Consider the following 18,187-nt stretch of genomic DNA (forward strand, 5'->3'; position numbering starts at 1 on the left):
TGCAAATTTTAGCAATTGAGTTCTTCCATCCAACTTTCGTCTCGTCTCACTCTTTTTGGTAAAATGCCCCAACAGACTAATGCTAAGGTTGCCACGTGGCAGCCAATCACAACTCAATGCGTGGCATTTAAATGCCATGTCAGCACTCCTATTAAAAGTAAAAAATATTTTAAAAAAGCCTAGAGTTCTTTTAATATAAATTTGATGATCCATATTTTCAGACTCTATTCATTATAGTTGAATCATGTGTAAAAAGTGTTTAACAAACCCACATTAGCTCTAATTTGGGGGTGGATAATAAAATATAGAAAATTTTAATTATAAGCGATTTTGTATATTAATATGTGCATTCATCTAATATAATTAGTCAAAAAATAGATTTTATTAAAAATAATGTTAATTTAAATTTAAAATATAAAAATAATAATATTAATATATAAATTGATACTCAAATTTACTTGTACATAACATATCTCATTAAGAAGAGGTTTTGATTCAGAGATGAGTTGAGATAGTTTGTAAATAGTAGAATAAAAATTAAAGTATTTATTATATTTAGTGTAGAAATTTAGAAAAATTATTTTAAAATTTTAAAAAATTACATTATTTATTATATTTTATATAAAATTTTAAAAAAATTATAATAATAAATTGAGATGAGTTAAAATAAATTTTTAATCCGTACCTCTCTCAAAACATTCCGAGGGCCGTGATATATTTTTCTTGAATTTTCTATTCGTACATTATCTTTTAAAATGAATTTTACTATTTGGAGCGAAAGCTACAAAAATATTATTTGTAAACACGAACCTGCATGCCGTGGAACGATGAAGACCAGAACTGCGGTGCCACGTGCCCGCTCGCCTTAGACAGGCAGACGTAGACAAAAAGAAACGTTGATTTTTTGGACATAAAAGAGGGCTGCTGCATTCTGCAGCTAAGCTAGAGATAGAGAAGGGGAAGATGGCGGTTTCAGCCGTGAGATGCGGTCGCTTACCGATAACACCATTGTTCCACCATCATCGTCATCCCCTGTTGTTATCATCGGGTAAAGACTATACTTTAAGACGAAGAAAGCTGAACAATCGTGGCTCGAACCGTTTATTTTTTTCTGCCCGTTATTCTCAAGCCCAGGATCCTTTCTCCTCTCGACGCCTCGAAGGTAGGTCACGCATTTCATATCTTTAATAATTTACCCCCTTTTTTTCTCTCTCTTATGGGTAGGGAAAGTTCTGATTTTTTGTCGAATAAAATCTCACACGACAAGCGTGCAACTTTAGGCAGTTTCTATAACTGGCTGCTTCTACCCAGTTTCTATGTTTCGCTTCCTCAACTTTTTGGCAATTTGGCTCTAATATGGCCAGTCTCCCTTTTCAGAGCCAGGGGTTCCTTTTTTTTTTTTTTTGATAACCAATGAATCATTCATTCCAAATAGAAAAGTCCTTACAAGAAATTTTTTCTCAATTAATTCATGAACCATCAAAGTATCATTATTTAGCTGCTCCATAGCTCCCTGAATCTCAACTCGTCCACAACCAGGTATCCAAGAGTCGTGAAAAACTCTAATCCTCTGACCATTTCCCACTCTCCACTAGGGGTGTTACCGGTCCGGTCTGGTCCAGTTTTAAACAAAATCTAAGACCGAATCGGTATGTATCGATTTTGTATTTTTCAAAACCGACGATTACGCACCGGTTATCCTCCTAAACCGGTACTTCCGGTTTTACCGGTTTCCGGTTCGATCCGGTCTGATTTTTCGATTTTTTTAAGACTATTATTATAGTTATAAGTTATATATTAGTATTAGTTATAAATTATATATTTAATATTAGTATTAGTTATAAACTTTTAGTAAAAACTTTTAGTATTAATTATAAGTATAACTATAGTCTATAGTCTATATTAGACTATTAGTATTATTTATAAACTTAGATATTGTATTAACATTTAATGTAATAATTTATAAATTATAATATGAAATTATTTCATATATAAATATATAGATGAAATTATAAATTAACATTTAATGTATAAATTTATAATTATACATTATATATAAAACTTATATATATTAATATTCAATATATATATATAATATTTTGTATAAAACTTATATATAAAAATATTTTTTTTTATCAACCGATCCGGTTCGGTCCGGTCCAAAAAATCCCTAAACTGGAACCAGACCGGAATTGGCCGGTTTTCACATTTTAAGAACCGCTGGACCGGTTCAAAACCGGTAAAACCGGCCCGGACTGGTTTTTCGGTTTACCGGTTTGAATTTACACCCCTACTCTCCACATACAACCAGATTTTAACAAAGGCACAGCACTAAAAATACCCTTCCAAACATAAGATGCATTAATATCAATATTGGCCTCAAACAAACTACAATTTGGAAAGTACCTTGCTTTAAACACTCGATAGAGGAGAGAATTCTGTTGTGTGAGAAGCCGCCAACCTTGTTTTGCAAGTAGAGCCAAGTTGAAATCACTAAGTTTCTTAAAGCCCAAACCACCACGAAATTTAGAAACACAAAGTTTATCCCAACTAGCCCAATGAATTTTCTTTCCTTGAGCTTGATTACCCCACCAAAACCGAGTCATCATCATCTCTAACTCATGACACAAAGACTTTGGAAATAAAAGGCAACTCATAGCATAAGTTGGTAATGACATAGCTACAGCTTTTACCAAAACTTCTCTACCGCCTTGAGAAATCATATTCCTTTTCCAAACTTGAAGTTTTTGCCACAACCGATGTTTAATTCTAGAAAAAGTCCGCTGTTTTGATCTCCCAACCATTGGTGGTAGCCCCAAATATTTTTCATACTGCTGTGTAGAACTTCTACCCCAAAGCTGCATAATTTCTATTTGCAAGACCTCATCAACATTTTTACTAAAGACCATTGATGTATTCTCTTTGTTAATACACTGCCCTGATGCATTCTCATAGTCATCCAAGAGAAGCTGGATCTTTTTATTAGTACCAACATCAGCTCTACAAAAGATCACACTATCATCCGCAAATAACAAATGATTGACTCTTGGCCCCCCTCTACGAATTCTAACCCCCTCGACCATACCAGGGCCCTCATTCCTCTTTAACAAACTAATCAAACCTTCAGTGCAGAGAAGAAAAAGATAGGGAGACAAGGGATCGCCCTGTCGAAGCCCTCTACTCGGAATAATATGCCCTTTTGGACTCCCATTCACAAGAATGGAAAAAGAAACAGTTGAGACACATTTCATGATAAGATCGGTCACCTTTTGTGTAAAACCAAGAGCCCCATGATTCTTTCTAAATAACACCACTCCACCCTATTATACGCCTTGCTCATATCAAGTTTTATAGACATAAAATCCTTTTTTCCATTTCTCTTGTTCCTAAGGTAATGTAATAGTTCATATGCCACTAAAACATTATCCGTAATCTGCCTACCTGGAACAAAAGCACATTGAGACTCCGAAATAACCAAAGGCAGAATTTGTTTTAGTCTATTCGCAATAACTTTAGACATGATCTTATAAAGAACATTGCAAAGGCTAATAGGACGGAAATCAGCTACTTTAACTGAGTCGGGCTTCTTTGGAATCAAAGTAATAGAAGTATGATTTACCTCTCTCAGAAAACTTCCAGAATTCAAAGCATTCAGCATGGCATCAATTACTGATTTACCAATCACCCCCCAATATTTTTGGAAAAAAATTGGGGACATTCCATCTGGGCTTGGAGCCTTTGAAGGGTGCATTTGCTTAATAGCAGCCTCCACTTCAGCTGCCTCATAAGGTCTAGTTATGTCATCATTCATTAAACCAGTAACTTTACACTCCACTCCTGATAAAACATCATCTACTTCAACCCGATCTGCAGCTGTGAAGAGACTCTGAAAATACTCCACGATTAGTTCATTCATCTGCTCTCCACTCTTCCAAGCACCCCTACCATCTTGCAGCTGTAAAATTTTGTTCTTCCTTCTTCTGGTAGTAGCTTTGGAATGAAAATATCGTGAATTACTATCCCCTTCTTTAAGCCACAAGACTCGGGAGCGTTGTTTCCACATGATCTCGTCCCTCTCCAGGCACTTTTGAACATCATCACGTGCACCTTTATGAAGTGACATAGACTGACAAGTTGGATCAGCTTCTTGAATATTCTTAAGTCTCAATTTGGCACTAGCAAGCTCTCTTTGAACATGACCAAAAGAGCTTTGATTCCATCTTTTCAATTCAGTTGCACACTTCGAAATACAACCCATTACTTGGTGAATAGACTTAGGAGCAGATCCCTCTTCTCCCCTCCACTCCCTTTCAATGATGGTAGCACATTTCTTTTCACCCACCCACAATGATAGCAGAATATTATTTCTCTTTTGAAGTTTGTAATTATCTGAATGAAATATATTTGAAAACACTCACATTGGGTAGTGATATTAAGAAAAGTATAAACCTTAGTTTATTGTTGGCACGTAATTACCTCTTTTTTATAATTCTTATATATCTCGCTTCCATAATTCAACTTATTAATTTAATTGCAACATATAAAAATATTAGATGTAAAATTATTAAATTTCTTGGAAGAATGCAAATTTGAAAATTCTTTTCCTTTTTTTTTTTTAATTTTTTTTATCAATGTTGTTCCTAAAAAATTTCAACTCAACTAAAAGTATCCGGTCCTTCTAAACCCCTAGGGGTTGGCTCAAGTGGTAAAGGACTTGGGCTTGAGGGTATGCTCTCCTTAGACCTTCAAATCCCCTTGGCAGACAATCTTTAGGAGCCATTGGACTGAGGGATTTTCTCTTTGAATTATCCGAAGTGCACTTGTGGAAAACTTCTTGCCGAGAGCCTATGCACCCCCGGGATTAGTCGGGACATTGTTTTCGGACACCCGGTGCCCAAAAAAAAAAAAAAAAGTATCCGGTCCTTCTAAACTTATAATTCTCGCTTTGTCCCAACATGCAAGCAGCTAAGATTCTCGAAGTTCAGTGGTAATCCAAACTGTCTTGCCAGATATTATTTCTTCTATTCACTTTTGGTACTTCTCATTATCCAACTGTGAAGTTGCATGTTTAAAGTTAAAACTGAGGCTTACAAATCATAGTTGTTATATTTTCAGATACTTTAGAGACCTTGCCTAAACTGGTGGAGGATATTGTCCAGACATCAATTAACACTGGTCCTCGGGGTGCCCTTAGACTGGCCCAAGGTATCCAAGCATTTCTTGGTGTGGGTAGCGAGTGGCTTGCTGATGTTTCAAAGGTATCCCTTGTACATCTCTCGCTCCTTGTGAGATGTTCTTCCCATTCAATTTATGGGAAGTTCATCCGGTAATAAAAATTCCTAGCAATTTCTTTTAATTATGTGAACCTCACTAAGGCAAGACGTTTGAACCCACCTCTGAGGAGACTCGATACATGATCCTACCCATCAGAATCATGTATCTGTTAATCTGGAGAACTCCTTGCGTGGAGCAAAGTCAAGTTGTTTGAATCGTTGAATGCACAACTCATCTCAACCAGCCCATCAACCTTCAGGATAATTAAACCCCCCTTTTGACCACTAAGCTGCATCCTGATAGCGAAGAATTAAAAAAAATGTTCCTAGCAAAGTTGTGCCCCTTATTATGGTTTGACTTCGAGGGTGAAGAAAATGCACTTGTGGTACGCTTTAATTGAAAAAACCACAAATGATGTATGAATATTATGAAAGTGTAGCTGTAAGCCTTGAGAAGATTCTCTTTTAGGATACAGGAGTCGTTCAGTGTATAATTCTTGGGGTTTGGTCGTTTAGAAGTAGGATGTTGTGGTTTTCACGCAAAGTAGATTGGGTCATTAATATGATAAAAAGATTTCTTCCTCGGATACAGTTGAAGATTGAGCGGAGTGTTGTTTTTTCTCAAATTATTACGTTCTCCTCTGTGTGCGCGCGCATGCACCATGTAAGATCCTAACATAAATCATGTTGAAGTAGTTAATAGGCTCAATAATAATTTGATTTGATTTGAGGTCTCCATTTTTTCCACGAAAGAAATCTGAGAATGTTGACAGAAATAATGACATTTTCATCTTTTGTAGTCCACAAATTCATCTGTTGGATTACCAACTCAATCACAGCTTGGACTACTTTCCCCACTTTATTTGAGGAGATTGTTTGAACGCATGGGAGCAACATATATCAAACTAGGTCAGGTACGTCTCAAGTTATGCAAATTAGTTTTGTACTTTTAAAATATAAGTGCTGTATTTTAGCTATATGGACATGAAAAAATGCCGCTTAGCTCATATGGCCACTTTGTTGGTGTATTCCATCTCTTTTGTAAAAATATTTGTCTTTTTGTGATTCTCTTTCTTATCTTTTAGTAAATTTTCAAATGCAAGGTATGTTTTAATAATGAATAACTTGGCTTGCTACTGGTAGTTCATTGCATCTGCACCCACTCTGTTCCCACCAGAATATGTCAAAGAATTTCAGAACTGCTTTGATAGAGCTCCTGCAGTTCCTTTCGAATACATCCAAAAGATTTTGCGTGAGGAATTGGGGAGACCCATAGATAGCGTCTATGAATATGTTGACTCAACTCCAATTGCTTCGGCCTCAATAGCACAGGTTTATTTATTTTCCTACTCTCTTTTCTAAAATGCATTTCTGAGCGATGAAGATAAGAATTTATGTTAATTGGTAGGTTCATGGTGCAAGGCTCAGAGGCTCTCATGAGGATGTAGTAATAAAAGTCTTGAAACCTGGAATAGAGGACATATTGGTGGCAGATCTTAATTTTGTTTACGTAGTTGCTCTGATATTGGAGTTTTTGAATCCTGAATTCAGCCGTACATCACTGGTATGGAACTAATCACTTCAATGCTTACCTTGGATTACAAGCATAAACACCTTCCCGATATTTCAAGCAGCTAACAATTATCTACCATTAGCATTTTCTTTAGTTCCACATTGGTGTAGCCAAATTTGGGGATGTAAAATCAATTTTTGGGTATTCCAATTTAGTGGCATTTAAATTTATGTGATGCAATAATGTCATAATAGGTTTTTGTGGTGGTGTACTTACTTCCCTATACTTTTGGAACGAACCATCTAAACTTTTCTTATAATTCACGAATACTGTATGACTTTTTTTTTTCATTTGTTATATAAAATGATGATAGCATGAAGCTTCAGCATAATATAATCTTCCTTTCAGCAGGTTGGTATTGTCAAAGACATAAGAGAGTCGATGCTTGAAGAAGTTGACTTTTACAAGGAGGCAGCAAATATTGAGTCCTTTAGAAGATATTTGGAAGCTATGGGACTGACACATCAGGCTACAGCTCCAAAAGTGTATCAGTACTGCAGCACCCAACGAGTTCTGACAATGCAGAGGCTCTACGGCGTTCCTCTTACTGACCTAGACTCTATAACTTCGCTTGTTTCTAACCCAGAGTCTAGTCTCATAACTGCCCTTAACGTATGGTAGGACCAAAGTCTTATATGTAATGCTTATGCTTGTGAGGTTGATGCTTATTTCTGTCCAGGCGTTAAAGCGTCATGTTCTTGATGAAACGCTATTGCAGGTTTGGTAGTTTGCTTGCCTGTGAATCCTTCCATGCAGATGTGCATGCAGGCAATTTGTGGTTGTTACGTGATGGCCGTATTGGGTTTCTTGATTTTGGTAAGCATTTATCTTTTGCGATGATCTGAATTCATGGTTTAGTTTTAGCTGTGATCTATTTAGATATAATCTTTCATCATGAACTCTTAAAATGCTTTATATTAGTCACTGGCTCATTTAATGGTCAAGCATCTTAAGTGGCACCCTTTTTGTTTTCCTCAATAGGAGCCACCCCTACATTCTGCTTAATTCCTCACCTTTCCGTTGCTAGTATTCCCCTCATCCATCATGATATGCTCATTCCTTCTACTCACTTTACTAATGATTTATTATTCATATATGGTCAGTAAGTTTACATTAGCCATTTTATGCAATTCTCCTCCTTTTTCTGTGATTTTAACTGGCTGACTACCAATTTAGAGCACAAAGCACTTGAGGATTATCTTTCCTATGGTTTTGTCATTCTATGCCGGATTAAAAAGTCACCAGACATTTTTATAGCTATTGCGTTTAACTATTGATTACTAGCATATATTTTTATGGTTTATAAACTTCCTTGCACTATATGCTTTCAACTTGAAACTTGCAGCTTTTCCCATAAATTCGCTCTGCCAAGGTTGCTTCAACCACAATAGTTCCATGAAATAAATTTGGTATCACCATGAAATACTTGTTAACTGGTTCGTAGTTTTTCTATAAAAATAATGTAGGTTTCCCATACATCAATGGCAAAAGTAATATGGAAGTTGGAAATTAAAATTTAGTTTTTCCTAGAAAATAGAAGAGATCCATTAGTTAATATTTAATGGAGTATAAAGACAAAGCAATGTATTGATAAGCATGACCTTACTTTTTCATATGTACCATGAGATTCGAATGAATTCCTGCTTCCCAGCACACAAAAGGTGCAATGTTTCGTAAGCCTTAAAAATTTGAGCACTTTATATGTACAACTAGGCTTTGGTTGATTAAGGTCCAGTTTTTGCCCCCACTTCAGGTGACTAAATTGCAGCCTTCTCCTGAATTTTCTTATACACCCCATTAATGAAAGTGGCAACCATTTTCCTGTTATCTACTTGGTGCCACCAATTAAATTGACCATTCAGGTGCTTATGGACTAATTTGATTGGTAATAACATCCAGGATTTTTACATCAAAGCATTGTTGCATGTAACACATAATAGATTTATCTTACAGGAATTGTTGGGCGGATATCCCCGAAAACATGGGCTGCTATGGAAGTATTTTTGGCATCGATAGCAACGGAAGAGTATGAGTCAATGGCATCTGCCTTGATTGAAATGGGGGCTACAAACAAGGATATCGATGCTGAGGCCTTTGCGCGAGACTTGGAAAAGATATTTTTGTCAATACAGGCAAGAACTGTAAATTATCCATCTAGACAATTGATATATGTTGAAACTTCGGTCCAATTTCATTAAGAACTCCATGACTCTAGAGCTTTATGAAACACGTATAAATGTTCTGGGTAAAGTTGTTATTCTCAAAACATTTTTATGTTCTATATTCAATAATGTACATGGTGCTTAAGGTGGAGAGAAAACAGAAATTTGAGAAAAAAGAAAATTTTGTTCCCTATTTTTTATAAGTGAAAGATATTTGTATTAATATGAATAGACATAACCCAAGAACACAGGAGGTATACAAGAGTTTACACCTAGCTAAGAGGGAGAGGTAGAAACAAGAAAATCATGAAAATTTATTACAATCTACAGCACTCTCCCAAGGAACAAAGTTTTAACAAAGAACACTAATCTTATAAAAAAAAAAAAAAACAAAGAACACTCTAATCTCTTCCAATGTTCGCTCTTTATCTTCAAAATTTCGATCATTTTGTTCCTTCCATAGGCACCAAAGAATACATATAGGAATCATCTTCCACACGGTTGAGATTTGTGGAATCCCATCCAAATTCTTCCAACTACCAGGAGCTCAACCACCGTAGCAGGCATACCCCAGGCGAACTCCAATCTTCTAAAGACATCATCCCATAGCGATCTAGTGACCTCACAATGCAGTAGAAAATGATCCATGGTCTCTCCATTCTTTTTGCACATACAACAACAATCTACAACAATCACTTGACGTTTTCGTAGATTATCCATAGTCAAGATCTTTCCCGATGAAGCTGTCCAAGCAAAAACGTTTGCCTGAGGAGGTGCATTGTTTCTCCAAATACTTCTCCATGGAAAGCAAGCTATTATGTTGCGAATTGGTGAGGGTCTTATAAAAGGAGTGGACAGAGAAAACACCTTTTCTAGCAAGTGTCCACCACAACTTATCAATTCCCTAATTGCTCAGTCTCATGGCATACAAGGCTCTTAAGAAATTAGCAAAACTGTCCACTTCCCAATCATGAGCCGACCTCATAAAATTCACATTCCACTAGGTTGAGTTATTGGATATCTCCACGAGATCCGCAACTGATGCTTCTTGTTCACATCCAATCCCAAAAACTGCAGGAAATGTGTCCTTAGGAGCTTGATCTCCACACCAGAAATCATGCCAGAATTTTATTCTAAATCCGTCACCCATCACAACTCTAGTGTGTCGAGCAAATCCCCCACCCTCTTTATATGTGCTTCCAAACTCCCACTCCATACACCTTGTAGCTTCCTAGCACTCCAACAGCCCCCCCCCCCCCACCCCACAAATACACCCATATAGATCAAATCACCAACTTCCATATAAAGCTTCCCTCTCAAGAAGAGCCCAGTTGAATGTTTCTAATTCCCAACCTACCGGTAGAAATGGGAGAACAAACCTTGTCCCATTTGACCAGGTGGAACTTAAACTCATCCCCCAACCCACTCCAAAGGAAATCACGCTAGACTTTCTCTATTCGGATCTGCCCGCTAGCCGGGATTGGGAACAAAGATAAGAAGTGAGTTGGTAAATTGGACAGCGTGCTCTTGATTAGGGTGGTCCTACCACCTTTTAACAAATACAATTGCTTCCAACCTGCCAATCTACCTTCAATCTTTTCTATTACTTCATCCCATATAGATTTAGACTCGAAAGAGGCCCCCAAAGGAAGGCCAAGGTATTTCATGGGAAGTAATGAGACCTTGCATACAAGAATGTTGGCCAACTGCCGGTGGTTATGAACATTTCCAATTGGGACCAGCTCCGATTTGGATATATTCACCTTCAATTTTGACACTGCTTCAAAGCTAAGTAGGAGAGACCTTAGATAATAAATCCGATTTGGTCTGCTTTACAAAATACAAAGGTGTCATCTACAAACAACAAATAAGAAATGTTAAAGGTTTCCCTTGGTGTCACCAATAAAAAATCCAGCCATAAAGCCATTGTCCACCATAGCCGACATCATCCTACTTAGTGCCTTCATAACAATGACAGAGAAGCAGGGACAACAGATCACATTGTCTTAGGCTGCGTGAAATATTAAAGAAAGCAACTGGATTGCCATTGACCAAAACCAAGAACCTCACAGTCGAGATGCAGTACCTAATCCATGAGCACCACTTCTCCCTAAATCCACACCTCCCAAGCTAGTATAATAGGAAGTCCCAGTTAACATGGTCACACGACTTCATATCCAGCTTGCATAGAACACCCGGTTCTCCTGATTTTAATATGCTATCTAGACATTGATTGACGATTAGTACTGGATCCAATATTTGTATTCCTTTAAGTTTTGTGGTCTCGAAATAACCCTCCCCAAAACCTCCCTCAAGCAATTTGCTAAAACCTTGGAGATAATCTTATACACAAGACTAATAGGTCGAAAATCTTTAACATTCAGATCCCCAACCTTCTTTGGAATAAGCACAATAAAAGTGGCATTGAGACTTTTCTCGAACTTGCCAAATGAGAAAAATTCTTGGAAAACCTTCATCAAGTCTTCCCTCACCACCTTCCAACAGGATTGGAGGAATCCCATAGAGAAACCGTCTGGACTAGGGCTTTGTCTTTGACCATCCTTCTCACCGCTTCATAGACCTCTGTCTCATCAAAAGGCATCTCCATTCAGGTAGCACTTTGCTGCTCAATGGTCTCAAATGTTAATCCATCTAGTTTTGGCCGCCACACTACTTGCTCGGTGAGTAATTGTTCAAAAAAACCAGCAACATGTTCCTGAATCATTGGAAGCTCCGTTGACACAACACCATAAATATTGAACATCTCAATTTTGTTAGTCCTATGTGAGTTGACCACTTTATGGAAAAATTTCGTGCTTCTATCTCCTTCTTTTAACCACAATGCTCAAGATTTTTGATGCCATGAAATCTCCTCCAATAATGTAACTCTCTCAAGTTCTGTAACTAATTCTATCTTCCGAGAGATTTCCTCCATAGATAGTGCCTGACCCTCCTCTGCCCTTTCTATCTCCTGCAATTCCTCCATTAGAGACATCTTCTGGTCACCTACATCTCCAAAAACTTGTGCATTCCATATCTTGAGATCTCTTTTTAAAGCTTCCAGCTTCCCTGTAAAAACAAAGTGCCATGTATTAGATTGGAGGACCACCATTACCTAATCCTTTTTACAAAGCCCTCAATTTTCAACCACATATTCTTGAATTTGAAATACCTACACCCACCACGAATACCTCCACAATCTAGTAAGATAGGGAAATGACCTAAACATTGGCAAGTTAGTCTTTTCTGACATAACTCTGGGTAATGGGTTTCCCAATTTGATAGAGATTAGAAATCTGTCCAATCTAGACTAGGTTTGATTATTTGACCATGTGTATGTTCCACCTATAAGAGGAATGTCCACCAAACCCATCTCAAATATAAAATCCGAGAATTCCGTCATTGTAGACCGAAGCCTACTCTCCTCCGATCTTTTACTCGGGAACCTAATAACATTGAAATCACCCCCTATGCACCAAGGCATGTCCCACCAACTTTGTAACCGAGCAATCTCCTCCCATAGAAGTCTTCTTTGGCTGTCTAGATTCAGCCCATAAACTCTGGCAAAGGCCCACGTAAAATAATCTTCCACATTTTTAAATGAACATGCCACTGTATACTCTCCAATGTAATCTTCAATTTGATTCACTACCCGTCGATCCCACATAATTGATACCACTTGAGGCCCCAAGAGATGAAAGATACACCCAATCAACATATGAATAGTTCCACAAGTTACGAACAATGCTTCTTGAAATAATTTCTATCTTAGTTTCCTTCAAGCAAATGATATCCGCCCTCCACTCCCGAAGCAGATTTTTTTTTATACGAAGTCGCTTATTTTCCTCATTAAACCCTCGGACATTCCAAGATATAATCTTTGGCTTCATAAATAAATTTTCAGCCCCCTTCCTTTGGATTGTCCCTTGCTTGAGCTGCCTTCATAATTTATAGACCATGTTAGCCTATTTAGCTCCCTCTGTTTCTTGGAATCCGACTTCTTTGACTGAGCATGTCCTTCTTCAATGGTTGTGAGCATTGCCATAAATTGTTCCTCAAAGCCTTCACACTCGATCTCCACACATTTTTTAATTTCCTTCACCATGTATAGTACCCAGTCTGAGGAAACTGATCTGGGCTAATGTGGTGGTACAAACTTTATGGGAGTGGGTTCATCTACCGTCTCATCACCCTCCCTTGGTGCCCACTACAATTCCATCAAGTCCCCCGTATCACCTTCATAAAATAGAGACCTACCCTCCCAGTCTTGCTCCTCATTCGTAACTATAATCATCTGTAGTTCACCCTCAAGCTCATCCCTATATTCTATAAGGTTCCCGACCTTCTGCAGGTCCTCCAAAGGTGCTGTCATCACTACACCGATTGTTACATCAATATTGCCTTCCTTATCACTCCTGATATGCTGCAACTCCTTCGTCAGAGGTGACACCTCCTGAAATTCCTTCAACAGGCCTTCCTTGCACTGTTCCCTTCTGTCCATTATGGGTCAAAGAAACACCGTCGGCCGCTTCTGTGGCTGTTACCAACTCTGCCGACACTTACCCTTTACATTTTTTTCCATTTGAGTCATCGACATGGAGGTTTTTCCAGCGTGGGTAGCTGATTCCCGGCATTGAGTCTCTTTCTAGGGTGGGTTGCTGGTTCTTGGCGGCAGACAACCTTGCAATTCCTCTGGCCTGCCCCATAAATCAGGACAGGCCTTGCACTTCCACATTTGCCTCGGGCCCACCCTTCGTCATCTTATTTTTTCCTTTGTCTTGGCCCATTAACTTGGCCCACCTGCAATGTTCTTTGCCCTATCAAAGCCCGAGGGTTGTAGTTCTAAGTTGTGACATTGGGCCCTTAGTAATGTTGTGCCCATTTCCTCTAGGCCACTGTCCAAGAATTCCTTGCCTGAGCCCGAGCTTGAGCCTGAGCCCAGGCCCAAGCGCATTCCCTTTCCCTTTTCTACACTTTGAATTATACTATTCATTTTCTCCTGCAAATACTCCAACTGCGTTTGCATCTCCTACAATGTACAACAGACATCCCCCTCTACCAACTTTCCATCGTACTTGACACCACCACCTCCATTCAACTGAGCAGCAGATGGGCCTACAGTACGTTGTGCCTTCATCGTGCTTGACACTCCGTTGGCCGGCAACTCTGTAAGACCTCCTCCTCCCCTGTTCTGAGCTGGGGCCAAAATCGTCGGCTGCTTTAGCACCTCCTTGTAGGAACGATTATTATGGTGATAAGCCTCCACCGTTGGCGCCAGAGCCAAGTTCCTACCTCCATAGCTTTCCTCCATTCGATCAGAGCCCAATGTCCCTCTGCTGTGCCCCATGTTACCTCCAACCTCCACACTATCTCTAACTTCTTGCAAAATGCCCTCTAGTTTCTTCCACCCCTACCTTCCATTTCTTCCGGTATGAATATGTAACTTCTTTTGCCACCACCTCCATACTCCACTAGTGCCATGAAACACCCGTGTATGTTCGAACATCTCTGAGCTATATAGCTTCTATTACCGTCCCTTATAGATGCATAAAATTCCTTTTTATCTCCTGACACACATTCCTCCAACACTTTGATAACCCATTTCACTGTGTATAGCCCTAGAAACATCTCCTTCGTAAGTTTCCAGCTCTCCTCAATGATATATATGGATTTCCCTTCCACCGGGACTGTAAAAACTGTAGATTCTAACCAAATCTGCTTCGATTTACCACTGCGTCCCACTTGCCACACTATTCTAAAGAAATCACAGGCCCTGGTTAAAAGAGTTTCTGGGGTGCATGAAAAGTATGATGGCATGCGTAACGTGCCCATTCACTGTGTTTATCCCCAATCACTTGTTCCCTTTTCTTATTCAGCTTTATTGCTTACTAAAATATTATTATTGTTTTGGTTGTGGTCATTGCTATCCGTTGAAATATATGAACTCCAAAAAAGTTTTTCTTGGCCGAGTATATATGCTTCCACGGTGGGATGACTAATAATGTACAACTGAATGCAATGATCATGAACCCCAAGGGGTGATGTGTTGTCTTGGGGCAAGCTGTATAAACCGGATGTCTAGGGTTCAAAACTCCGCATTCACACTCTTGGAGCCATTGGACGGGGATGATTTTCCCTTTAATTACCCAAGGTGCACTTACAAAAAACTCTTTACCAAGGCCCTTCGGTATTAGTTAGGAATTTGTTCCCAAATACCTGATGCTTTTGAAAAAAAAAGGCTATGATCAGTACTTTTTTAGCTAAAGCCTACTTGATCAACACATTTACGTCCAGATTTTGTTTTTGTTATTAATGCAGGATTTGGATACAGAAATAGTTGTAGCAACAGCTAGGGGGACAACCACAAAGGCTACTGCTGTCTCTGCTAATCTAGTTGTTGATGAGAGGCAAATGAATGCACTCTTTCTTGACGTGGTAAGAGCTCTTATATTATAGAAAGTAAATATAAATGGCTGCTTGTGAGGCTTTTTATTCAGCAATTGTACCGGTTTTAGTAGGTGCATTGCAATGTCAGCCCTCACAGATGAGTAATATAGATATAGAAAATTATTGGATGCCTGGCCACGTCAAATGAAGTGGTGGCAGCCTATAAATATTTACTTTAGAACATCATTAGTACGTCAGCTACCTGAAGCTGCATGTATGTCTGATGCTGTAGTGCTGCTAGATTGTAGAGTTATACTTGAAAACTCAACTTTGGCTTATAGTTGAAGTATTGATTGAGAATTATCATGATTTGATTTGGAGGGGAAGAAGAAGCAGCGGGAAGGGGAGGGGAGGTTCATGGAATTAAGACGAATAAATTGTGTGTTTAAATTAAACTTACATTTAGGACTATAAATCGTGTGCAACATGGAAGTTTCTTGAACAATCCCAAAGTTATCAAGCCATGCATAAAAGAGTTGGATACGTATGTCTCCTGATACAGCTACCTATAACTACTGACACTTCCTACCTCTCCCTAAAGTGGCATTAATTAATGGTCTCGCCAGGAGCATTAATTAGTTCACGATTGGAGTGCAGGTCTTGGGGCTCCCAGCCTTTGGGCTGGGATGGGCTGATGAAATTGTACTGCTTTATTAAAATAGCGTAATGTGAGACTGAAAATAAAGTTTTTGGATTTGCTAGGTAAATCTACCTTGGGTATGTCAAATGATAATCTTGAGTTTTAAACCACTTCATATTTTTCTATATGTTCCACAGGTTGGGGTTAGTGAATCATATGGATTGAGATTTCCTCGTGAATTTGCACTTCTCATGAAGCAGCTTTTGTATTTTGACCGGTACACCCGTTTGTTGGCTCCCAACTTGAATATGCTTCAGGACCAGAGGATCTCCATTGTTTCCAATCGAAGAAGCAAATATGAGGACGGTGTCAACTGAATCTCGCTTGCATAGATATCGGTCGTCCTAGGTCAAAGGCTTTATTCCTGTCTTCTCCATTTTGGCCTTGTATCTAGTTCTATAAGTGTGTAAATACTTGCCAAAATTATTTTTTTTTTGTCTTCACTTTTTGTAAATATGCCTATAAGTTCTCCCGAGGTGGTATGACCCAGATCACATAGAAATACTAAGAAAGCAGGGAAGATATGTACTCGTTTTATATTTTAAGCGGAGTATTCTTAATGATTTGTGGTGATGGGACTTTTGATATCTCTTCTGTATGAACATTAATTTGGCTGACAAGGAATTTCGCTCCCTCCCCCTAGGAGAAAATCCAGGCGGCAAGTGCATGCAGACCTCTTTCATTTAAGTCTCCATGAAGAAAATATTCTTTACATTTAACTGATGGAGAGGCCAATCGAAAATGGCAGCGATCGAGAGGAGGGAGGACCCGTAAGGAGTTGGTCTTGGCAACTGGGACAAATGTCTCAAGGTAGGTCCTCTCGTTATATAAAAAATCATCGTTCTCTCCTTTTCTTCAAACCTTGGTCCAAACAAGAGAAGTACAATACGATAATGTGCTTTGGATAAGCCATATCTCATGGATGGCCACTAATGAGCACATTGAACTATCCATGTGGCTCAAGTCCTCATAGCCTAGGTACAACGACGCAATTATTAGAGGTGTGCCCTACTATTGAGCTATGAGCTATTGAGGTGGAGGGGGTTAGCGGTTGTGGTAATGGTGGTGCGCGAAATCTCGATCTTTACCGTAGACAAGATAATTCATACTTTTCATAAGCTAGACAAGTAGACGCTTACTCTCCGTAATTAAGAGAAGGGCAGCCAAGCTCACTAATCTATATAATCTTTTTTTGTTGCGGAAGTGATGCCCGTACATTTTGCATTTGATAATCGCGTGAATTGTGTCCTAGCCTTGGCTTTAACAAACTATCTCATGCCATTGCATTCTTCCACATTTTCTGACTCATGCTATATGGAGATGGCTGCATAACTTTAGATTTCTCCACCTGAAATAATAACCTCTTCTTCTTCTGCACCTGACCTTTGAATCTTTATTTTATATTGATCGCCATACTTCTTCTACACCTGACCTTTGGATCTTCATTCTATATTAGATCACCATTCGACTCTCACTACCACCCCAACTGACAATCATAACAACCATGTGCAACAAGGAATTGGCCAATCTTCTTTAAGAAAAATTTTATTTGCGATATGGAGTGGAGAATACACTTTCTAGATCATTGACATGACATGATTTGATTTGTAAAAGAATATTAAAGTTTTGAATTTGTAAATTAAATCTTAACATATAAATAGTGTAGATGGTGTGTCTTCTATATCGACTTGTAAGTAAAAAGATTTTTTTTAATGTTTTAGGGGTTTTAGCATAAATTTTTAGATTTTAATTTCTTTTCATTTTGTATTTGAATGTTCTGAATTTAATTAACAAAAAAATATACACAACTAACTTTTCTTCTAAAAAAATCAAAATTTAAAATAAAAATTAAAAAATAAAGTTGGGAAATTAGGTAAGAAAAAGGCAAAAAAGTTATCAAATGTTATGCACAAAAGCATGAATAGATGTAGACGATCATAGCTTAACCACAATATTTTATTTCTCTCTCTCAATTTACATCTTCTATAAATTTCTTCATCATATCAAAGTACCAAGCAAAAACAAAAAACTCATCATTCCCTCAATCACCTAGTTTCTTTGTTTCTTGTCTCGTGTCACCAAAACGCTCTCA

General features: G+C 38.3%; 1 protein-coding gene across 2 annotated transcripts; it reads left to right on the forward strand.

The window, feature by feature from the left end:
• Window positions 1–915: 915 nt before the first annotated feature.
• On the forward strand, window positions 916–16,682 carry LOC109000911 (uncharacterized aarF domain-containing protein kinase At5g05200, chloroplastic). Of its 2 annotated transcripts, none has more exons than XM_018977961.2 (10): window positions 916–1,162; window positions 5,116–5,258; window positions 6,074–6,187; window positions 6,417–6,605; window positions 6,682–6,837; window positions 7,198–7,463; window positions 7,565–7,662; window positions 8,800–8,978; window positions 15,327–15,443; window positions 16,233–16,682. In XM_018977961.2, the coding sequence occupies exons 1-10, from the start codon at window positions 964–966 to the stop codon at window positions 16,410–16,412; spliced, it is 1,641 nt and encodes a 546-aa protein (XP_018833506.1). In that variant the 5' UTR covers window positions 916–963; the 3' UTR covers window positions 16,413–16,682. The 2 variants fall into 2 exon arrangements, with proteins under 2 accessions (XP_018833506.1, XP_018833505.1); XM_018977960.2 differs by having other exon boundaries at window positions 924–1,162; window positions 7,195–7,463.
• The last annotated feature ends 1,505 nt before the right edge of the window (window positions 16,683–18,187 follow it).

Source organism: Juglans regia, chromosome 7 (assembly GCF_001411555.2).
Source record: "Juglans regia cultivar Chandler chromosome 7, Walnut 2.0, whole genome shotgun sequence".
NCBI classification, from domain to species: Eukaryota; Viridiplantae; Streptophyta; class Magnoliopsida; order Fagales; family Juglandaceae; genus Juglans; species Juglans regia.

What these genes read in the sequence shown, in the direction of transcription:
- LOC109000911 (XM_018977960.2), top strand. Translation starts at nt 964, where the DNA reads ATGGCGGTTTCAGCCGTGAGATGCGGTCGCTTACCGATAACACCATTG. An exon ending in CTCCTCTCGACGCCTCGAAG is followed by an intron (nt 1,163 to 5,115) that starts GTAGGTCACGCA and finishes TTATATTTTCAG; the next exon opens with ATACTTTAGAGACCTTGCCT. An exon ending in CATATATCAAACTAGGTCAG is followed by an intron (nt 6,188 to 6,416) that starts GTACGTCTCAAG and finishes TGCTACTGGTAG; the next exon opens with TTCATTGCATCTGCACCCAC.